At 48.9% G+C, this 24,381-nt stretch overlaps 1 protein-coding gene across 1 annotated transcript in view; it reads right to left on the reverse strand.

Moving 5' to 3' along the window:
* LOC129693703 (integrin alpha-10-like) overlaps nt 1-24,381 on the reverse strand; it is a 63,222-nt gene that overhangs the window by 16,367 nt on the left and 22,474 nt on the right. The window contains exons 2-8 of the mRNA XM_055630483.1: nt 23,889-24,000; nt 13,357-13,466; nt 10,965-11,050; nt 9,873-9,987; nt 6,884-7,011; nt 3,877-4,025; nt 572-722 (exon numbers count right to left, since the gene is read on the reverse strand). Of these exons, the coding sequence (XP_055486458.1) occupies nt 572-722; nt 3,877-4,025; nt 6,884-7,011; nt 9,873-9,987; nt 10,965-11,050; nt 13,357-13,466; nt 23,889-24,000 (851 nt within the window). The remainder of the gene's footprint in view (nt 1-571; nt 723-3,876; nt 4,026-6,883; nt 7,012-9,872; nt 9,988-10,964; nt 11,051-13,356; nt 13,467-23,888; nt 24,001-24,381) is intronic.

The raw sequence follows: 24,381 nt of genomic DNA on the forward strand, positions 1-24,381 counted from the left end.
CCAGATCCCGATGTACTTCCCCTTTTCCCAACAGTCCCGCCATCCCGGGAATTAACCTAGTGACTGATACTGATCCTGTACACAATCCTCCAGGTGTGGTCTCAATAGGGCCCTGTACAACTGCAGAAGGACCTCTTTGCTCCAGGAGGCTGTGGAGGCCACAAGTCAGTGGATATTTTTTAAGGCAGAGGTAGATAGATTCTTGATTATTACAGGTGTCAGGGGTTATGGGGATAAGGCAGGAGAACGGGGAGAGATAGATCAGCCATGATTGAATGGCGGAGTAGACTTGATGGGCCGAGTGGGCCTAGTTCTACGCCTATCTTATGATCCTGTGCTATGCATTTGCCACACTGTGGAAGGATCTGAAGGATTCGGACAAGACGCGGAAAGATATTCGCGGAAATAGCCGTGGAGATCAGAGCTTTGTAAACCCATTGAATTGTGATGAGAGAATGGGGTTAGGAGGGGGAGATAGATCGGCCGTGATTGAATGGCGGAGTAGACGTGATGGGCCGAATGGCCTAATTCTAGACCTTATGACGGTTCGAGAGTTGGTTCGGTGACTTACCGCGATGGCGTAGCGGCTGATGTTCCGCTTCTCGCACTCGGCCAGGGATTCGCGCAGGTGCAGGCCGTCGTGGGACTCCCCGTCCGTCACCACCACCATGACCTTCGACGCCCCCTCCCGACCCCCCCGCTCCCGGCTGAAGGCGTCCGAGCTTGAAGACAAAAAGGGGCAACGTTCAAGATACAAGAGATACAAGATACATTTAATTGTCATTTGGACCCCTTGAGGTCCAAACGAAATGCCGTTTCTGCAGCCATACATTACAAACAAATAGACCCAAGACACAACATAATTTACATAAACATCCATCACATCGCTGTGATGGAAGGCCAAAAAACTTATCTCTCAACTGCACTCTCCCCCCCCCCCCCCCCCCCGATGTCAGAGTCAGAGTCAAAGTCAAAGCCCCCGGCTGGCGATGGCGATTGTCCCGCGGCCATTAAAGCCACGCCGGGTGGTGCGAGGTCGCACACCGGGTCTTGGTGTTAGAGCCTCCGGCGTGTGCTCGCAGAGTCCCGCGGCCATTCCAAGCCGCGCGGGGCGGTGATGTCAGGCCCCGCTCCAGGAGCTCTTCGACCCCTTCAACTGATCAAAGTCATCACCTCCTCCAACCCCATCTATCGCATCCAGCTGTTCCAGGTGCCAACTGCTCTACGGCTGCGAGACCGAGCGCGGGCTCGGCGATTGGTTCGCCCAACGCCTCCCCTCTGCCCCTCAGTCCGCCGAAACCTACCTGATCTCCTGGTGGCTCAGCACTTCAACTCCCCCTCCCATTCCCACACTGTGACCTTTCGGTCCTGGGCCTCCTCAACTGTCAGAGTGAGGCCCAGCGCAAATTAGAAACATAGAAACATAGAAATTCGGTGCAGGAGTAGAAACATAGAAATATAGAAATTAGGTGCAGGAGTAGAGGCCATTCGGCCCTTCGAGCCTGCACCGCCATTCAATATGATCATGGCTGATCATCCAACTCAGTATCCCGTACCTGCCTTCTCTCCATACCCCCTGATCCCCTTAGCCACAAGGGCCACATCTAACTCCCTCTTAAATATAGCCAATGAACTGTGGCCTCAACTACCCTCTGTGGCAGAGAGTTCCAGAGATTCACCACTCTCTGTGTGAAAAAAGTTCTTCTCATCTCGGTTTTAAAGGATTTCCCCCCTTATCCTTAAGCTGTGACCCCTTGTCCTGGACTTCCCCAACATCGGGAACAATCTTCCTGCATCTAGCCTGCCCAACCCCTTAAGAATTTTGTAAGTTTCTATAAGATCCCCCCTCAATCTCCTAAATTCTAGAGAGTATAAACCAAGTCTGTCTAGTCTTTCTTCATAAGACAGTCCTGACATCCCAGGAATCAGTCTGGTGAACCTTCTCTGTACTCCCTCTATGGCAATAATGTCCTTCCTCAGATTTGGAGACCAAAACTGTACGCAATACTCCAGGTGTGGTCTCACCAAGACCCTGTACAACTGCAGTAGAACCTCCCTGCTCTACAGCACCTCATATTTCGCTTGGGTAGTTTACACCCCAGCGGTACGAACATTGACTTCTCCAACTTCAAGTAGCCCTTGCTTTCCCCCTCTCTCCATCCCCTCCCCTTCCCAGTTCTCCCACCAGTCTGACTGTCTCCGACTTCATTCTATCTCTGTCCCGCCCCCTCCCCTGACATCAGTTTGACGAAGGGCCTCGACCCGAAACAACGCCCGTTCATTCTCACCAAAGATGCTGCCTGTCCCGCTGAGTTACTCCAGCATTTTGTGTCTATCTTCGGTTTAAACCAGTTCCTTCCCACACGCATTTTATAGACAGACTGTACATATAGATATGAATACGTACAAACGCACACACACACACACATGCACAAACGCACGCAGGCCATCGAGTCGGCATCGGCCAGCGATCTTCCCGCACACTAACACCATCCTACACACACTCGAGAGACAATTTACATTCATAACAAGCCAATTAACCTACAAACCTGCACGTCTTTGGAGTGTGGGAGGAAGCTGAAGATCTCGGAGAAAAACCCCCGCAGGTCACGGGGAGAACGTACAGACTCCGTGCCGTAGCCGGGATCGAACCTGCAACACTGGCGCTGATAAGGCAGCAGCTCTACCCGCTGTGCCGTCTTTGCCATGTGGTAAAGAGTTCCACAGATTCGACCCCCTCTGACTAAGGGTGGTCACGGTGGTGGCGCAGCGGTAGAGATGCCGCCTTACAGCGATTGCAGCGCCGGGGACCCGGGTTCCATCCCGACCACGGGCGCTGTCTGTACGGAGTTAGCACGTTCTTCCCGTGACCTGCGTTGGTTTTCTCCGAGATCTTCTCCGAGTTTCCTCCCGCACACTGCAAAGACGTGCGGGTTTGTAGGTGAATGGCTTTGGTATTAAACGTACAAAATGTCCGCTAGTGTGTGTGGGATAGCGTTGATGCGCGGGGCCTGTTTTCCGCGCTGTATCTCTAAACTAGAAACATAGAACATAGAAACATAGAAATTAGGTGCAGGAGTAGAGGCCATTCAGCCCTTCGAGCCTGCACCGCCATTCAATATGATCATGGCTGATCATCCAACTCAGTATCCCGTACCTGCCTTCTCTCCATACCCCCTGATCCCCTTAGCCACAAGGGCCACATCTAACTCCCTCTTAAATATAGCCAATGAACTGGCCTCGACTACCCTCTGTGGCAGAGAGTTCCAGAGATTCACCACTCTCTGTGTGAAAAAAGTTCTCCTCATCTCGGTTTTAAAGGACTTCCCCCTTATCCTTAAGCTGTGACCCCTTGTCCTGGACTTCCCCAACATCGGGAACAATCTTCCTGCATCTAGCCTGTCCAACCCCTTAAGAATTTTGTAAGTTTCCATAAGATCCCCTCTCAATCTCCTAAATTCTAGAGAGTATAAACCAAGTCTATCCAGTCTTTCTTCATAAGACAGTCCCGCCATCCCAGGAATCAGTCTGGTGAACCATCTCTGCACTCCCTCTATGGCAATAATGTCCTTCCTCAGATTTGGTGTACATATTTATATCACAGTATATGGACACACTGATCTGTTTTGTAGTAAATGCCTACTATGTTCTGTTGTGCTGAAGCAAAGCAAGAATTTCATTGTCCTATACAGGGACACATGACAATAAACTCACTTGAATTTGTCCTTCCTCAGATTTGGAGACCAAAACTGTACGCAATACTCCAGGTGTGGTCTCACCAAGACCCTGTACAACTGCAGTAGAACCTCCCTGCTCCTATACTCAAATCCTCTTGCTATGAAACTAGACCGAGTAAGGAAGTCGGGGGACATTTACCAGGCGGCTCTGATGGCCATTGCGGTCTTGGTCTCCCGACCGCCCTGGCGGCTGATGTTCTTGGCGGCTGCGATCACGGCCCGCGCCGTCTTGTGTTGGCCGAGGTGGAACTCGTGGACGACCGTCTCCGCGTACTGCAGCACGCCGATCTGGAGGGGAGTAACGGGGGCGGTCACAAAGTGCCGGAGTAAAAACGGCAACGAGCGACGGAGTGACGGTCAGGGATGGGCGTAGGGTCACCAACTTTCTCACTTTCTCCCAAATAAGGGACAGACGCTCAAAATACGGGACAGTCTGGCGCCCCGTCACACACGCGAACCGACGATCGGCCGGTGGTGGTGTCGGCGGTCAGCGAAGGTCCGAAGCATTTTTGTCTACCTTAATAATCTTACATGTTTCAATGAGATCCCCGCTCATCCTTCTAAACTCCAGAGTGTACAAGCCCAGCCGCTCCATTCTCTCAGCATATGACAGTCCCGACGGGGCCACGGGCGAGGCGCTGCTGCTGCACTCCACGGGCTGCACTACGTCGGGACGGGTAAGGCGGGGTCCGACCCGAGAAGCAGCGGTCATATACGGGACAAGGGCGGTCCCGTACGGGACAAACCAATTTAGCCCAATATACGGGATGTCCCGGCTAATACGGGATAGTTGGCGACCCTGGTAGACAGACACCAAAATGCTGGAGTAACTCAGCGGGACAGGCAGCATCTCTGGAGAGAAAAACATAGAAACATAGAAATTAGGTGCAGGAGTAGGCCATTCGGCCCTTCGAGCCTGCACCGCCATTCAATATGATCATGGCTGATCATCCAACTCAGTATCCCGTACCTGCCTTCTCTCCATACCCCCTGATCCCCTTAGCCACAAGGGCCACATCTAACTCCCTATTAAATATAGCCAATGAACTGGCCTCAACTACCCTCTGTGGCAGAGAGTTCCAGAGATTCACCACTCTCTGCGTGAAAAAAGTTCTTCTCATCTCGGTTTTAAAGGATTTCCCCTTTATCCTTAAGCTGTGACCCCTTGTCCTGGACTTCCCTAACATCGGGAACAATCTTCCTGCATCTAGCCTGTCCAACCCCTTAAGAATTTTGTAAGTAAGTAAGTAAGAAGGAATGGGCGACGTTTCGGGTCGAGACCCTTTTTCAGACTAAAGTCGGGTGGGGTCGGGACAGCGATAGAATGTAGTCTATGTCGCTCTTCCAGGGAGATGCTAAATGCATTTCGTTGTCTATGTGCTGTACACTGACAATGACAATTAAAGTTGAATCTGAATCTGAATCTGTCTTGTTGAAGTCTAGGCCCATGTGTCTGCATGCCGCACATTCTTTTGTGTGGGTAAAAGGTCACTCACTCTAATTGAGATGCCAAATTTACACCAGCTATCTATTTTGACTCAGTTCACATCTGGAACCCTTTACCCCGAGTCGGAGTCGGAGTGGGGAGGAAACACTTTGCTTTTTTTGTTGAACGATTATATGGATCATCTCAAATTAGAGGCCTTGCGGTCAGGTCCACGCCCAGTTGCCAGATTGGCATTGACTCTTCCTCATTCAGTGGCAAAGCTGTGTACCACGCCAGCGGCAGAGGTTCACCTGCACCTCCTCCAACCTCATAGAAACATAGAACATAGGTGCAGGAGGAGGCCATTCGGCCCTTCGAGCCAGCGCCGCCATTCATTGTGATCATGGCTGATCGTCCCCAATCAATAATTGGGGGGATCTTATAGAAACATATAGAATTATAAAAGGACTGGACAAACTAGATGCAGGAAAAATGTTCCCAATGGGTTATTAGAAACATAGAAAATAGGTGCAGGATGAGCTTCCAGTGAAGGTGGTGGAGGCAGGTTCGTTTTTATCATTTTAAAATAAATTGGATAGTTATATGGATGGGAAGGGAATGGAAGGTTATGGTCTGAGCGCAGGTATATGGGACTAGGGGAGATTATGTGTTCGGCACGGACTAGAAGGGTCGAGATGGCCTGTTTCTGTGCTGTAATTATTATATGGTTATATGGTTATGAGGCCATTCGGCCCTTCGAGCCAGCACCATCATTCATTGTGATCATAGCTGATCGTCCCCAATCAATAACCCGTGCCTGCCTTCTCCCCATATCCCTTGACTCCACCAGCCCCTTTAGCTCTATCTAACTCTCTCTTAAATCCATCCAGTGATTTGGCCTCCACTGCCCTCTGTGGCAGGGAATTCCACAAATTCACAACTCTCTGGGTGAAATTTTTTTTTTTTCTCACCTCAGTCCTAAATGGCCTCCCCTTTATTCTAAGACTGTGTGTGGCCCCTGGTTCTGGACTCGCCCAACATTGGAAACATTTTTCCTGCATCCAGCTTGTCCAGTCCTTTTATAATTTTAAATGTTTCTATAAGATCCCCCCCCTCATCCTTCTAAACTCCAGTGAATACAAGCCTAGTCTTTTCAATCTTTCCTCATATGACAGTCCCGCCATCCCGGGGATCAATCTGGTGAACCTACGCTGCACTGCCTCAATCACAAGGATGTCCTTCCTCAAATTAGGAGACCCAAACTGTACACAATACTCCAGGTGTGGTCTCACCAAGACCCTGTACAACTGCAGTAGAACCTCCCTGCTCCTATACTCAAATCCTTTTGCTATGAAGTGCCACGTTTCTCCCCTTGACACTTACACTCTGGTGGCTCTCAAAACTTGCCAGAGCCCTATACTACTGCAGAGGAACCTCCTTACTCCTATACTGAAATCCTCTTGTTATGGATCTTGTATAGACCCTATCTAGCTTTCAAGAGAGAGCTAGATAGGGCTCTTAAAGATAGCGGAGTCAGGGGATATGGGGGGAAGGCAGGAACAGGGTAGTGATTGGGGGATTATCAGCCATGATCAAATTGAATGGCGTTGCTGGCACGAAGGGCCGAATGGCCTCCTCCTACACCTATTGTCTATTGTATCTATTTATTTCCCAAATGAAGTCTATTTTGAAATTTATAGATTTTTAAAGATGGACTTGCCTGTATCTGCTTCGGGCCGATGTGGAACTTGTGTAGGGCGTTGCTAAGGAACCTCTGGACCTCGTGCCAAGGGTAGATGCTGTTTGAACCGTCCAGTAGGATCACAATGTCCATGGTGACTCCGCAATCTGTATTAAAGAGACGTGGAGATGGTGACAGAAACATCACTGAAGCTGCAACTCAGAGGACAGGGTGGAGTCCAACAGAACTTCAACTCATCCCCTCCCCTCCACAGTTCTCCGGCCACTCTTAAGGGGCTGTCCCACTGTGGCGACCTAATCCGCGAGTTCGCCCTCGACTCGTACTCGCAGCATGGTCGACACAAGGCCGTCGGAGGTCTTCGTAAATCTCCATCACGCTCGAGAGCAGTCCCCGTGTACTCGAGGCCTCAGCTAGTTCGCCGCGTATTTTTCAACGTGCTGAAAAATGCCCGCGAGTTTAAAAAAAAATGGTCGCCATGGAAAAAAAATCGATACTTTTTTTACTCGTAGGTTTAGTCGTGGTAGGTCGGCATGTTAGTCGTAGGTAATCGAGGGGAGTCGAAGATAGTCGTAGATAGTCTTCAGCATAGTCGAAGATCGAAGGGAGGTCGAAGGAGATCGAAGGAGGTCGTCTTCACTCTCCGCTATTCGGTGTCCGATTTTCCCAATGTTAGTCGTAGCTAGTCGTAGCTAGTCTTCCACATAGTCGAAGGAGGTCTTCCACATAGTCGAAGGATGTCTTCCACATAGTCGAAGGATGTCTTCCACATAGTCGAAGGATGTCTTCCACATAGTCGAAGGATGTCTTCCACATAGTCGAAGGATGTCCACATAGTCGAAGGATGTCTTCCACATAGTCGAAGGGTGTCTTCCACATAGTCGAAGGATGTCTTCCACATAGTCGAAGGAGGTCTTCCACATAGTCGAAGGATGTCATTTTTTCAAACTCCCCTAAACGCTTCTAAGCTCGCCAATTAGGTCGCCACAGTGGGACAGGCCCCTTTACCCACAGTTTTTATCCACGAGTAGTTGCTCTACTCAACAGCCAAAAATCTGTAGCCTCCCTTTGATCTGGTATTTTGTTGGTTCACATGCTTGATCAATGGTGTTTTATCATTAATGTCTTCTTATTATTAATGTTTAGTGTTTTCTGAGTCATTCGTAACTGTCACTGTATGTCATGTTGTTACTTGTGGGCGGAGCACCAAGGCAAATTCCTTGTATGTGAATACTTGGCCAATAAACTTACTTACTTGTGTTTAAGAAGGAACTGCAGATGCTGGAGAATCGAAGGTTACACAAAAAAGCTGGAGAAACTCAGCAGGTGCAGCAGCATCTATGGAGCGAAGGAAATAGGCAACGTTTCGGGCCGAAACCCTTCTTCAGACTGATCAGGGGCGGGAGTGGGCGGGGACAAGAAAGGAAAAAGGAGGAGTAGCCAGAAGGCTGGGGGATGGGAGGAGACAGCAGGGGGACTGAGGAAGGGGAGGAGACAGCAAGGACTAACAAAATTGGGAGAATTCGATGTTCATGCCCCCAGGATGCAGACTCCCCAAACGGAATATGAGGTGCTGTTCCTCCAATTTCCGGTGCTGCTCGCTGTGGCCATGGAGGAGACCCAGGACAGAGAGGTCGGAGACGGAGTGGGAGGGGGAGTTGAAGTGCTGAGCCACCGGGAGGTCAGCTTGGTTATTGCGGACCGAGCGGAGGTGTTCGGCGAAACGATCGCCCAACCTCCGCTTGGTTGAAACTTACTTACTTACTATACTGAACTTTTGTTGCCGTTTATTTTGGGTATTATGCCCCTGTTCCACTTAGGAAACCTGAACGGAAACCTCTGGAGACTTTGCGCCCCACCCAAGGTTTTCATGCAGTTCCCGGAGGTTGCAGGTGGTTGCCGGAGGTTGCAGGTAGTGGAAGCAGGTAGGGAGACTGACACAAACCTCAGGGATAAGTTTCGCTTATCATTGTTGCTATTGAGGGAGTGCAGCGTAGGTTCACCAGGTTAATTCCCGGGATGGCGGGACTGACTTTATGATGAAAGAATGGGCTTATATTCACCATAATTTAGAATGAGGAGGAGATCTTATAGAAATATATAAAATTCGAGCCAGCACCGCCATTCAATGTGATCATGGCTGATCATCTCCAATCAGTACCCCTTTCCTGCCTTCTCCCCATATCCCCTGACTCCGCTATCTTTAAGAGCCCTATCCAGCTCTCTCTTGAAAGCATCCAGAGAACCGGCCTCCACCGCCCTCTGAGGCAGACAATTCCACAGACTCACCACTCTCTGTGAGAAAAAGTGTTTCCTCGTCTCCGTTCTAAATGGCCGACCCCTTATTCTTAAACTGTGTGTGGCCCCTGGTTCTGGACTCCCCCAACATCGGGAACATGTTTCCTGCCTCTAGCGTGTCCAAACCCTTAATAATCTTGTATGTTTCAATAAGATGCCCTCTCATCCTTCTAAACTCCAGAGTGTACAAGCCCACACTTGTACAACTCCAGAGTTAGTCGCTGCCTCACAGCGCCGGAGACCTGGGTTCCATCCCGACCTCGGGTGCTGTCTGTGCGGAGTTTGTACGTTCTCCCCGTGACCTGCGTGGGTTTTCTCCGAGATCTTTGGTTTCCTCCCACACCTCAAAGACGTGCAGGTTTGTCGGTTAATTGGCTTGGTGTAAGTGTAAGAAATTGTCCCTAGGATTGTGTCAGTGAGCGGGGATCGCTGGCCGGCGCGGACCCGGTGGGCCGAAGAGCCCGTTTCCACACTGTATCCCTGGGTCAGGCAGCATCTCTGGAGAGAAGGAATGGGTGACGTTTTGGTTCGAGGCCCTTCTTCGAGGAAAAACGTTTTCACCCAGAGAGTTGTGATGACCTGCCATGATCACATTGAATGGCGGTGCTGGCTCAAAGGGCCGAATGGCCTACTCCTGCGCCTATTGTCTATTGATTCTGCCACTGCGCCACCGTGCTGCCCTCTATCTAGACGGGGGGGGCCGTGATCGTACCTTGGGCAGTGGGAGCGATGATCCCAGAAGGCCTGAAGTTGCGGCTGATGTTCGTACAGATTCCCGTGTTGTACATGGAGTTTCCACACTGCTGGGCCCAGAGGGGAGCACAAACCTGCAACGAGGGTCAAGAGAATCGAGAGAGAGTTTAATTGCCAGAAGTCAGAAGAACTGCAGACGCTGGTTTACCATAAAGAAGGTTCAGAAGGATGAGTGGGGATCTTATTGAAACATGTAAGATTATTAACACCGGCAGAGAATTCCACAGATTCACCACTCTCTTAAGGGGTTGGACAGGCTAGATGCAGGAAGATTGTTCCCGATGTTGGGGAAGTCCAGAACAAGGGGTCACAGTTTAACGATAAGGGGGAAATCTTTTATGACCGAGATGAGGAAAACCTTTTTCACACAGAGAGTGGTGAATCTCTGGAACTCTCTGCCGCAGAAGGTAGTTGAGGCCACAGTTCATTGGCTATATTTAAGAGGGAGTTAGATGTGGCCCTTGTGGCTAAAGGGATCAGGGGGTATGGAGAGAAGGCAGGAACAGGATACTGAGTTGGATGATCAGCCATGATCACATTGAATGGCGGTGCAGGCTCGAAGGGCCGAATGGCCTCTACTCCTGCACCGATTTTCTATGTTTCTATGTTTCTCTTAAATCCATCCAGTGATTTGGCCTCCACTGCCCTCTGTGGCAGAGAATTCCAAAAATTCATAACTCTTTGAATATTTCGAAGGGCCGAATGGCCTACTCCTGCACCTATTGTCTATTGTCTATTGTATGTATGGAGAGGAGGAATTGGCAACGTTTCGGGTCGAGACCTATTTTCTATGTTGCTATGTTTCTCTGTGTGTGAAAAAAAATCTTTTTCTCATCTCGGTCCTAAAAGATTTCCCCCTTATCCTTAATGTGCGGGAATCGCTGGTCGGGGTGGACCCGGTGGACCGAAGGGCCCGTGTCAGCGCCGTGTCTCTGAACTAAACGTAAATGTGTAAAAGACAGATAATACCTGGAAGAGAGACTCAACCAGAACCAAATGAGTGAATTCAAGCCCTAACTGTGCGCAGTCTCGGACTGCCGGAAGCTCGTACCATGAAGCCTTGTGTGTTGCGTATTAACGTCATGCCAAAGTGCATATCCTTCATTTTGTCCGAGACGTTTTTCAGAGCCGCCTCCCCTGTAACAAACAGAATTCAACAGGACGGTGTGTTTAAGAAGGAACTGCAGATGCCGGAAAATCGAAAGTAGACAAAGGTGCTGGAGAAACTCAGCGGGTGCAGCAGCATCTAAGGAGCGAAGGAAATAGGCAACGTTTCGTCCCGAAACGTTGCCTATTTCCTTCGCTCCTCAGATGCTGCTGCACCCGCTGAGTTTCTCCAGAATTAAACTGGACGATAGTCGCCCTTCTATTTACGTATATCCACCCTGTTGAAATGACGTGTGATTTTCGGAACATTTCTACATGGTGTCAGAAGTGGGATACGAACGCCTGCCTCCAATCGGGAATGCCGATTCAATCTCCAACACCTAGTTCACCACCCATCGTGTGATCGGAGGAAACACTAGGTGCTCTGATCTCCGTGCATTCAGCTAGTGTAACGAGAGGGAGAGGGAGAGGGAGAGGGAGAGGGAGAGGGAGAGGGAGAGGGAGAGGGAGAGGGAGAGGGAGAGGAGAGAGGGAGAGGAGAGGGAGAGGGAGACTGACTTAGTGAGAGCAGAGAGGAGAGGAATAGAGACAGAGAGGGAGAGAGGGGGAGAGTGGGAGAGAAAGAGAGAGGGAGAGGGAGAGAGAGAGAGAGAGAGAGAGAGAGAGAGAGGAGAGGGAGAGGGAGAGAGGGAGAGGGGGAGAGGGAGAGAGAGGGAGAGGGAGAGAGAGAGAGGGGGAGAGAGGGAGAGAGAGAGGGATCATCCAACTCAGTATCCTGTACCTGCCTTCTCTCCATACCCCCTGATCCCTTTAGCCCCAACTCCCTCCTAAATATAGCAAATGAACTGGCCTCAACTACCTTCTGTGGCAGAGAGTTCCAGAGACTCACCACTCTCTGTGTGAAAAATGTTTTTCTCATCTCGGTCCTAAAGAATTTCCCCTTTATCCTTAAACTGTGACCCCTTGTCCTGGACGTCCCCAACATCGGGAACAATCTTCCTGCATCTAGCCTGTCCAACCCCCTAAGAATGTTGTAAGTTTCTATAAGATTCCCCCTCGATCTTCTAAATCCTTGCGAGTACAAGCCGAGTCTATCCAGTCTTTTTCTTCATAAGAAAGTCCTGACATCCCAGGAATCAGTCTGGTGAAGCTTCTCTGTACTCCCTCTAAGGCAAGAATGTTTTCCTCAGATTAGGATACCAAAACTGTACACAATACTCCAGGTGTGATCTCACCAATACCCTGTACAACTGCAGTAGAACCTCCCTGCTCCTATACTCAAATCCTTTTGCTATGAATGCCAACATACCATTCGCTTTCTTTACTGCCTGCTGCACCTGCATGCCTACTTTCAATGACTGGTGTACCATGACACCCAGGTCTCGTTGCATCTCCCCTTTTCCTAATCGGCCACCATTTAGATAATAAACTAACGTTTCACCTGCAGGAACAGGAACGACGGGCGGGGTACTGATCTCTGGAACTCTCTGCCACAGAGGGTAGTTCATTGGCTATATTTAAGAGGGAGTTAGATGTGGCCCTTGTGGCTAGAGGGATCGGGGGTATGGAGAGAAGGCAGGTACGGGATACTGAGTTGGATGATCAGCCATGATCATATTGAATCATATTGACAGTCCTGGGATGTCAGGACTGTCTTATGAAGAAAGACTGGATAGACTTAGTTTATACTCTCTAGAATTTAGGAGACTGAGAGGGGATCTTATAGAAACTTACAAAATTCTTAAGGGGTTGGACAGGCTAGATGCAGGAAGATTGTTCCCGATGTTGGGGAAGTCCAGGACAAGGGGTCACAGCTTAAGGATAAGGGGGAAATCCTTTAAAACTGAGATGAGAAGAACATTTTTCACACAGAGTGGTGAATCTCTGGAACTCTCTGCCACAGAGGGTAGTCAAGGCCAGTTCATTGGCTATATTTAAGAGGGAGTTAGATGTGGCCCTTGTGGCTAAGGGGATCAGGGGGTATGGAGAGAAGGCAGGTACAGGATACTGAGTTGGATGATAAGCCATGATCATATTAATAATAATAATAATAATAACTTTATTTATAAAGCGCTTTTGGACAACATCAGTTACCACAAAGTGCTGTACATGGGAAATCAACAAAAAGTTATTACAAACTACTAAAACCATTAAGACGACAGGACTATAAAAACAGTAAAAAATTAAAAGACATTAAAAGCACTAAAACAGGAACAATGTCTCAGCCAGTGTCGAAAGCCAGTGAATAAAAGTGAGTTATATTGAATGGCGGTGCAGGCTCGAAGGGCCGAATGGCCTCTACTCCTGCACCTATTTTCTATGTTTTCTATGTTTACCTGAGTATAATTTCATGCAGTTTGTGCTCTTCCTGTTGGAGACTTTGCACCGATAAATAGCACCTTTCTTGTTCTTCGCACTGCCATCCCAGGGAGCGCTCACCAGCAACCTGGCAACACATGGATTTAACAAAAAGATCAGGCACGTCACAATAGTTAATGTCAGAGTGCAGCAAAACGCACGTTGGAGCCGACACCATCTCAAAGTCAAAGTAGCCTTTATTGTCATTCGGACCTTCCGGCCTGAACGAAACTTCGTTGCCTTGCAGTCGTACATATAATAAAAATGACAAAAACACACAATAAACACAAATGAACATCCACCACAGTGAGTTCACCAGGCACCTCCTCACTGTGATGGAAGGCAAAAATCTTAAAGTTTGTCTCTTCCCTCCTTAGTCGGACTTATTTCAAAGGGAGACGAGGCAGCCTACAGAGAGGAAGTCCTGAAGTTGACAACCTGGTACTCAGGAAACAATCTGGCTCTGAACACCAGGAAAACAAAAGAGATCATTGTCGACTTCAGGAGGCACAGCATCGACTTAGCCCCCCTACACATCAACGGCGAGTGTGTGGAGAGGGTCAACACCTTCCGGTTTCTCGGCGTCCATATCGCTGCTGATATCTCCTGGACGGACAACACGACAGCGGTCATCAAGAAGGCTCAGCAGCGGCTGCACTTCCTGAGGGTCCTCAGGAAGCACAACCTGGACTCTAACCTGCTGCTGACCTTCTACCGCTCGTCCATCAAGAGCCTGCTGACATACTGCATTACAGCATGATATGGCAGCTGCACCATGGCAGACAGGGAGAGGCTTCAGAGGGTAACTAGGACAGCACAGAAGATCATTGGTTGCCCTCTCCCCTCCCTGATGGATATCTACACCTCCCGCTGCCTTAGCAGGGCAAAGAATATCATCAAAGACAGCTCCCATCCTGCGTTTGGACTGTTCGACCTGCTGCCCTCTGGAAGGCGCTATAGGTGCATCAAATCCAGGACAAATAGACTCAGGAATAGTTGCTTTCCGAAAATTATAACTACTCTTAATTCAAATTCACACATGCAGTGACTTCACAGCCCAACACCCGGACTTCCATCTGTATATATGTATATATGTATATAGCGTCGCAGAATTGTGCACCCCCCCCCCCCCCCCCCCCCTTTCTCCCTTCTGTTTTTTTTGTTTTTCTGTATATTGCTTTTTTTACTAAATTATATGTATGCACTGAGTACGAGCAGCTTTCAATTTCACTGTACATGTATAGTGACAATAAATGGCATATCTATATCTATCTTATTCCCTGTCCACTCTCACATAGCCCCCAACTCATATATATATATATATATATATATATATATATATATATATATATATATACAGATATATATACACACACTGAACGTTTTTCTCTCGTTCGTTATATAGTTTACCGCTCAATACATCATCGGTGCCCCGCTCCCTGCCATGGATGCCCTCCACCGAAAACGGTGTCTGAGACGGGCCGGGAAGATCATCAAAGACCCCTCCCACCCTAACCATGGACTGTTTGCCTTCCTCCCATCAGGGAGGCGGTACAGGAGCCTCAGGTCTCGTACCAGTAGGATGAGGAACAGCTTCTACAACAACACTATCACATTGCTGAACTCGGAGCCCCGCCGATAGATTTCTCCAGTCTCTCCATCCACATTGTTTGCTTATTCTGTATTTTTTATTTCTATATTGCACTATTAACTACGGACTGACGCTAAACTGCATTTCGTTGTACCCATACTTGTATCTGTGCAATGACAATAAATTTGAATTGAATTGAATTATTCTCCCTCTGCGCCGAGGCGATCCAGGCTTCGGATGTTTTGACCCCGACGGGCGATGGTAAGTAAGTCAGTCTTTGCTTGGGTAGCTTACAGCCCAGGGGTAAGAATTTTGATTTCTCGACCTTAGTTTAGTTTTGGACAATAGACAACTACCCCCCCTTGATATTATATTAATATTATTCATTCGCTCCTTTTACCCCATCCCCGCCCTGTCCACTCTCACATAGCCCCCAACTCATATATATATATATATATATATACACACACAATTAACTTTTTTCTCTCGTTCATTATATTGTTTATGGTGTGCTAGAAACATAGAAAATAGGTGGAGGAGGCCATTCGGCCCTTCGAGCCAGCACCGCCACTCAATGTGATCATGGCTGATCATCCGCAATCAGTACCCCTTTCCTGCCTTCTCCCCATATCCCCTGACTAATTTAGAATGAGGAGGAGATCTTATAGAAATATATAAAATTCGAGCCAGCATCGCCATTCAATGTGATCGTGGCTGATCATCTCCAATCAGTACCCCGTTCCTGCCTTCTCCCCATATCCCCTGACTCCGCTATCTTTAAGAGCCCTATCTAGCTCTCGCTTGAAAGCATCCAGAGAACCGGCCTCTGAGGCAGAGAATTCCACAGACTCACAACTCTCTGTGAGAAAAAGTGTTTCCTCGTCTCCGTTCTAAATGGCTTACCCCTTATTCTTAAACTCTGTGTGTGGCCCCTGGTTCTGGACTCCCCCAACATCGGGAACATGTTTCCTGCCTCTAGCTCTTAATAATCTTATATGTTTCAATAAGATCCCCTCTGATTGGGGATGATCAGCCATGATCACATTGAATGGCGCTACTGGCTCGAAGGGCCGAATGGCCTACTCCTGCACCTATTATCTATCTTCAGTATCTTCCCATACGGGTGCTGCATCGATCCCGCCCACGGGTGCTGTCTGTGCGGAGTTTGCACGTTCTCCCCGTGACCGACGCGGGTTTTCTCCGAGATCTCCGGAGAAGGTCCACCAGACTGATTCCTGGGATGGCAGGACTTTCATATGAAGAAAGACTGGATAGACTCGGCTTGTACTCGCTAGAATTTAGAAGATTGAGGGGGGATCTTATGGAAACGTACAAAATTCTTAAGAGGCTGGACAGGCTAGATGCAGGAAGATTGTTCCCGATGTTGGGGAAGTCCAGGACAAGGGGTCACACAGTTTAAGGATAAGGGGGAAATCTTTTAGGACCGAGATGAGAAAAACATTTTTCACACAGAGAGTGGTGAATCTCTGGAATTTTCTGCCACAGAAGGTAGTTGAGGCCACAGTTCATTGGCTATATTTAAGAGGGAGTTAGATGTGGCCCTTGTGGCTAAAGGGATCAGGGGGTATGGAGAGAAGGCAGGAACAGGATACTGAGTTGGATGATCAGCCATGATCATATTAAATGGCAATGCAGCTCGAAGGGCCAAATGGCCTCTACTCCTGCACCCTATTTTCTATGTGTCTATGTTTCCGTGCTGTATCTCTAAACTAGACTAAACTTTTTTTTTAAAAAGTCTTTGTAGATATGGCAGCTGAGGTTTTGGGACTGGTTTCAAGGTAGAGCAAGAGTGTCGGAAATGATATCAGTAGATAACACTGCTTGTGAGACTGAGTGAGCCGAGCCAAGTCTCTGCAACTCTGTCCAACACTTTCAACTTCTGAATAGCTTCAGCTGGGCCAAGTAATGGGAGAAACAGATGAGTCCATGGCACTGCACAAACGGAGAATCGCTCGTATTGGAGAGACAAAAGAAAACCTGAAACCTGGAAGGCTCGTTCAACACTTCCTGTTTTTGAGTAGAATCAGACATTCAGGGTGACTCATTTTTGAAGTTGAAAATATTTTGCCCCATTCTTTCCCTGTCTTGAAAGCGATATTATTCGGTAGTCTGGCCCCCCCACGGGAGATACTGTTCCTATGATCTCATTTCAACGGCCGATCTCTTTGATAGCAAGGATTAGCGGGGGAGAGTGAAGCCAATTCTGAATTACCCCTGCGTACGCCGACACACACACACACACGTATAGACACACACACATAAGTATAGACGCACACACGTATACACACACACACATGTATACAGACACACACCCACACACGTATACACACACACACTCACACACAGACATACGCACACAAGCGCACACACAGAGACAGGCACAGACACACACATGTATACACACACACACACACGCACACACACACACACACACTCACACACACACACACACACACACACACACAGACACACACACACAAACACACACACACACACACACACACACACACACACACACACACATACGCACACAGACACACACACACACACATACACACACACACACACACACACACACACACACACACATACAGACACACACACACACACACACACACACACACACACACACACACACACACACACACACACACACACACGCACACACACACACACATATACACACACACACATACGCACACACACACATATTCACACACACAGACAGACAGGCACACACACACACACACATACATAGTCACAAGTCCATACACAGAGACAGTCACAGACACACACAAACGCACAAAGATACAAGACTCCATGCCACTGGATCCTGACCCAGATCTGTCAAGGACCGTGAAGTGGCTGTCTGTACGCTTGTGTCCCCATGATAACATTGAATGGCGGTGCTGGCTCAAAGGGCCGAATGGCCTCCTCCTGCACCTATTGTCCTTTGTCTATTGTTAAACAAAGTCACGCAGAGGCAAGTAACTGCCGATGATGATGATGATGATGTTGATGAGACATATGATAAGGGAATAACGTTTAGTGCAAGGTAAAGCTAGTAATGTCTGATCAAGGATAGCCAAAGAGCTAGATAGTAGTTCAGGACCGCTCTCTGGTTGTGGTAGGATGGTTCCGTTGCCTGATAACAGCCGGGAAGAAACTGTCCCTGAATCTGGTGGAGTATATTTTCACAGCACACATCCAAGTCAGGAATCTGATTTCAATTATCGAACATACAAAGCTGATTAATGCAAGAAATATGACCTTGGGTTTGTGAAAGGAGAGGCTGGTGATACGTTGCAGAATGAACGATGATATATATGCCTTCATGATTTCTGTTGGCTTGCAGGTGATGAGCAGAGAGGAGCTCAGTTGGAGTCGCCAACTTTCTCACTCTCCCAAATAAGGGACAAACGGTCAAATACGGGACTAATTCCCGACGGCAATCCGTCGACCGACTCGGCCGTGGCTGGGGGAAATGATGAGTTGGCCCGGGTGCTGGACTGCACACATAGACCAGCCGGCGGGCCAGCTGAGGAGTTTTGGCCCTTAGGGCCGCGCGCAAAGTCCGGCGCCCCGTTCAACGATGATTAGCCGTGAGAAGGAGGGGTGGCGATGGTGGTGTTGGCGGTACGCGATGGTCCGAAGTCTGATGGCTGCCGACCGACCGACGGGGCCACGGGCGAGGCGCTGCTGCTGCTGCACTCCACGGGCTGCACTACCATATAACCATATAACATTTACAGCACGGAAACAGGCCATCTCGACCCTTCTAGTCCGTGCCGAACACATAATCTCCCCTAGTCCCATATACCTGCGCTCAGACCATAACCCTCCATTCCCTTCCCATCCATATAACTATCCAATTTATTTTTAAATGATAAAAACGAACCTGCCTCCACCACCTTCACTAGAAGCTCATTCCACACAGCTACCACTCTCTGAGTAAAGAAGTTCCCCCTAAACTTCAGTCCCTTAATTCTCAAGTCATGTCCCCTTGTTTGAATCTTCCCTACTGTCAGTGGGAAAAGCTTGTCCACGTCAACTCTGTCTATCCCTCTCATCATTTAAAAAACCTCTATCAAGTCCCCCCTTAACCTTCTGCGCTCCAAAGAATAAAGCCCTAACTTGTTCAACCTTTCTCTGTAACTTAGTTGCTGAAACCCAGGCAACATTCTAGTAAATCTCCTCTGTACTTTCTCTATTTTGTTGACATCCTTCCTATAATTAGACTACGTCGGGACGGGTGAGGCGGGGTCTGACCCGACGGTCCCCTCGACCCGAGCGGTAGCGGTCAAATACGGGACAAGGGCGGTCCCGTACTATTTAGCCCAATATACAGGATGTCCCGGCTAATACGGGGCAGTTGGCAACTCTACTCTCAGTAGCTATTTCACTTTCTGTCACAAGATGAATTGCACCAATGTCTATAACTGAAGGAAAGCTGCCAGATAAACACATCGTTCTTAAGTCAGGGTTATTTAAGAGTGATAACATCATCCTCTCCACTCTCACTGCTCCATCCAAGTCCCCCATTTAAAGATTCAAGAGAATTTATTGTCATGCGTCCCAGATAGGACAATGAAATTCTTGCTTGCTGCAGCACAACAGGATATTGTAGGCATGAATACAGAACAGATCAGTGTGTCTATATAGCATTGACCCTATATATACACACTCATAAATAAACAGATAAAGTGCAATAGGCTGTTATAGTTCAGAGTTTTGTTTGAGTTGAGTTTAATAGTCTGATGGCTGTGGGGAAGCAGCTATTCCTGAACCAGGGTGTTGCAGATTTCAGGCTCCTGTACCTTCTTCCCGGTGGCAGCGAGTGGCCAGGATGGTGTGGGCCTTTGATGATGCTGCCAGCCTTTTTGAGGCACCGACTGCGATAGATCCCCTCGACGGTGGGGAGGTCAGAGCCGATGATGGACTGGGCAGTGGTCACAACTTTCTGCATTTTGTTCCCCGCTCCTGGACGTTCAAGTTGCCGAACCAAGCCGCGATGCAACCGGTCAGCATGCTCTCTACTGTGCACCTGTAGAAGTTCGAGAGAGTCCTCCTCGACATACCGACTCTCCGTAATCTTCTCAGGAAGTAGAGGCGCTGATGAGCTTTCTTTATAATTGCATCGGTGTTCTGGGACCAGGAAAGATCTTCAGAGATGTGCACGCCCAGGAATTTGAAGTTCTTGACCCTTTCCACCATCGTCCCGTTGATATAAACGGGATTGTGGATCCCTATCCTACCCCTCCCAAAGTCCACAATCATTTCCCTGGTTTTGCTGGTGTTGAGGGCCAGGTTGTTGTGCTGGCACCATTTGGTCAGTCGGTCGATCTCACTTCTATACTCTGACTCGTCTCCATTAGTGATTCGTCCCCCAACAGCGATGTCGTCGGCGAACTTGATGATGGAGTTCACACAATGTCCGGCTACGCAGTCATGAGTATAGAGTGAGTATAGCAGGGGGCTGAGCACGCAGCCTTGAGGTGCTCCCGTGCTGATTGTTATCGAGGCTGACACATTTGACATGGACATGGACATCACTGGTGAGTAAGGCAAGGCAGCGCCTTTACCACCTCAGGCAATTGAGGAAATTCAGAGTGTCTCTGAGGATCCTCCAGCGCTTCTACTCAGCGGCTGTGGAAAGCATCTTGTCTGGTAACATCACAATTTGGTTTGGGAACTGCTCTGCCCAGGACAAGAAGGCTCTGCAGAGAGTAGTGCGTTTGGCTGAACGCACTATGGGAAATACACTCGCCCTCCTGCAGGACCTATACATCAGAAGGTGCAACTCCAGAGCCAACAAGATCATGGGGGACAGCAACAACATGACAGCAACGGACTGTTCCAGCTGCTACGTTCAGGCAAACGCCTCCATTGCCATGCTGTGCCAGAGGCCATTAGGACTGTAAACTCTTATCTCACCAGGGACTAACCTTACTGTACCAATTTACTGTACACAAAAAAGCTGGAGAAACTCAGCAGGTGCAGCAGCATCTATGGAGCAAAGGAAATAGGCAACGTTTCGGGCCGAAACCCTTCTTCAGACTGATCGGAGCTGGGGGGGGGGGGGGGGGGGGGAAGAAAAAGGAAAAAGGAGGAGGAGCCCGAAGGCTGGGGGATGGGAGGAGACAGCAGGGGGACTGAGGAAGGGGAGGAGACAGCAGGGACTAACAAAATTGGGAGAATTCGATGTTCATGCCCCCAGGATGCAGACTCCTCAAGCAGAATATGAGGTGCTGTTCACTCCAATTTCTGGTGTTGCTCGCTGTGGCCATGGAGGAGACCCAGGACAGAGAGGTCGGATACGGAGTGGGAGGGGGAGTTGAAGTGCTGAGCCACCAGGAGGTCAGCTTGGTTATTGCGGACCGAGCGGAGGTGTTCGGCGAAACGATCGCCCAACCTCCGCTTGGTCTCACCGATATAGATCTGCTGACATCTAGAGCAGCGGGTGCAATAGATGAGGTTGGAGGAGATGCAGGTGAACCTCTGTCGCACCTGGAACGACTGCTTGAGTCCTTGAATGGAGTCGAGGGGGGAGGTAAAGGGACAAGTGTTGCATCTCTTGCGGTTGCGAGGGAAAGTGCCCGGGGAGGGGGGGTGGTGCGGGAGGGAAGGGAGGAATTGACAAGGGAGTTATGGAGGGAGCGGTCTTTGCGGAAGGCAGATATGGGGGGAGATGGGAAGATGTGGCGAGTGGTGGGGTCACGTTGGTGGTGGGGAAACCGACGGACGATTATTTGTTGTACTCACTACTGTTGTGTGGTGTCTTTTTAAAATTGCTGTTTTTTTCTTTATTTTTTTCTCCCACAAATATGTAATTACTGATTCTGTTCCGTTCTGTTTTGTAGTTTTTTTGCATAATCCGCGAGCATTGCCACTTTTCATTTCACTGCACATCTTGTATGCGTATATGACGAATAAACTTGACTTGAAATTGATTTCCACCAATATGGACAGACTGTGGTCTGCGGATGAGGCACGATGCAACCAGTCAGCATGCTCTCTACTGTGCACCTGTAGAAGTTCGAGAGAGTCCTCCTTGACATACCGACTCTCCGTAATCTTCTCAGGAAGTAGAGGCGAACACTATTGCAAGGTTTAGTTTAGAGATACAGCACAGAAACAGGCCCGACATTATGCTACACTTATCGATTTACCTCCCCCCCTTGGCTCCATTCAAGGACCCTAAGCAGTCATTCCAGGTGCTGCAGAGGTTCACCTGCACCAACCTCATCCGTTGCTCTAGGTGTCAGCTGCCCTACATCGATTGCTTCGCCCAACACCTCCGCTCGGTTTGCAATTATTTTTTAAATTTCAAAATAGACTTTATTCAATTGATAAATATATACAATTCCTGAACCATTCAAACAAACAAAATTCATCCGACATTTTCGGAGACTATACAAGTTTTTCCTGTAAAATTTTTTTTACATTTGTCAAATTTCGCCACACAGTCCCCCACCCATGCCACTCATGTGGCCCCCTGGCGTGGGATACCTTCCCTTAATTTAATTTGAGGGGCGTCTCCACCATACCGTGCCCCCATGTCCAGCAGCGGCAGGACCCTAGACTGTGGCCCTCCCCCACCGAGCCTTGGCGTTGGCTGCACCAAGCTTCAGCGAGTCCCTTAGCACGTACTCCTGCAGTCTGCAGTGGGCCAGTCGGCAACATTCCCTGACGGACATCTCGCTCTGCTGGGTGGTGAGCAACGCTCGGGCAGACCAAAGAGCGTCTTTCACCGAGTTGATGACCCACCAGCAGCTCCGCTCGGTTTGCAATAACCAACCTGATCTCCCGGTGGCTCATCACTTCAACTCCCCCTCCCATTCCCGTTCCCAATCCGACCTTTCTGTCCTGGGCCTCCTCCATGGCCAGAGTGAGGACCACCGTACATTGGAGGAGCAGCACCTCATATTCCGCTTGGGCAGTCTGCACCCCAGCAGCATGAACATTGACTTCTCTAATTTCAGGTAGTCCCTGCTTTCTCCTCCCCTTCCCAGCTCTCCCTCAGCCCACTGGCTCCTCCTCTTCCTTTCTTCTTCCCGGCCCCCCCCCCACCACCCTCACATCAGTCTGAAGCAAAGATCCTGCAGCGAGCAAGATAGTCCACTCGACGAAAAAAGACATAGTACGGTCATGGGCAGATTCGTGGGTAATTTTCGGCCCCATTCCCGTAACCGGCTTCCGTCTCCGCACCAAAGATCCCGTAGCGGAGCAAAGATACTAGTGCGGAGACGGAAGCCGGTTACGGAAACATCCTGGTAAATATAAAAGTTCTTTGGTAAAAATCTTCTCATTTTCAGAATTTTAATTTATTAACACAAACTGTTCCCCCGCAATGTTGATCACACTGAGAGTCGGGTCGGGTCCGGTTACTGAAATGGATGAAAAAAGGCCCACGTTCTGTTCCGTTACACGTACGCCCATTGCATTTAGCAGGAGTGGTCTATCTTGCTCCGCTATAGGATCTTTGGTTAAGATAGGTGCAAAATACTGGAGTAACTCAGCGGAACAGGCAGCATACCTGGAGAGAAGGAATGGGTGACGTTTCGCGTCGAGACCCTTCGTCACCCATTCCTTCTCTCCAGACATGCTGCCTGTTCCGCTGAGTTACTCCAGCATTTCGAGTCTATTTTTAACGTTGAAATGTTTCTTTTTTATGTATTTTGAAAGATCACCCTAAACATCTGCGTGTGGAGTGGTCTATCTATAGGATCTTTGGTCTGAAGAAGGGCTTCGGCCCGAAACATCGCCTATTTCCTTCACTTCATAGATGCTGCCTCACCCGCTGAGTTTCTCCAGCATTTTTATCTACCTCCGACATGAAGAACGTTTCTCAATGATTTGAAGGCTTAAGAACTGAGGCTAGACGATTTGTAAACTTACCATTTCTGACCCTCTGCTTCCTGTTGTTGAACTTTATATCCAAACTGACCTTTCTTTGGACCATTGAAGGTTCTAGCCTCTTTGACGTTAATGTTGAATGAATCGCTGAAGCCTGTCGAAGCAGATATAGGATGGTTAGTTACGGAATAAGACTCCGTTACATGCAGTTCCACACTTCCCATCAAACATTCCTAAGTTCAGCATCCCATATTTAGCTTAGAAACAGGCCCTTCAGCCCAACTCGCCCACACCGGCCAACATGTCCCAGCTACAGTGAAATTAGGTGCAAAGGCCATTCGGCCCTTCGAGCCTGCACCGCCCAATATGATCCGGCCATCCAACAGTATCCTGTACCTGCCTTCTCTCCATACCCCCTGACCCCTTAGCCAAAGGGCAAACTCCCTCTGTCTGCCAGGGCTGGCCTCAACTACCCTCTGTGGCAGAGAATTCCAGAGATTCACCACTCTCTGTGTGAAAAAGTTCTTCTCATCTC

The sequence above is a fragment of the Leucoraja erinacea genome, unplaced genomic scaffold (genome assembly GCF_028641065.1).
Source record: "Leucoraja erinacea ecotype New England unplaced genomic scaffold, Leri_hhj_1 Leri_397S, whole genome shotgun sequence".
Taxonomy (NCBI): domain Eukaryota; kingdom Metazoa; phylum Chordata; class Chondrichthyes; order Rajiformes; family Rajidae; genus Leucoraja; species Leucoraja erinaceus.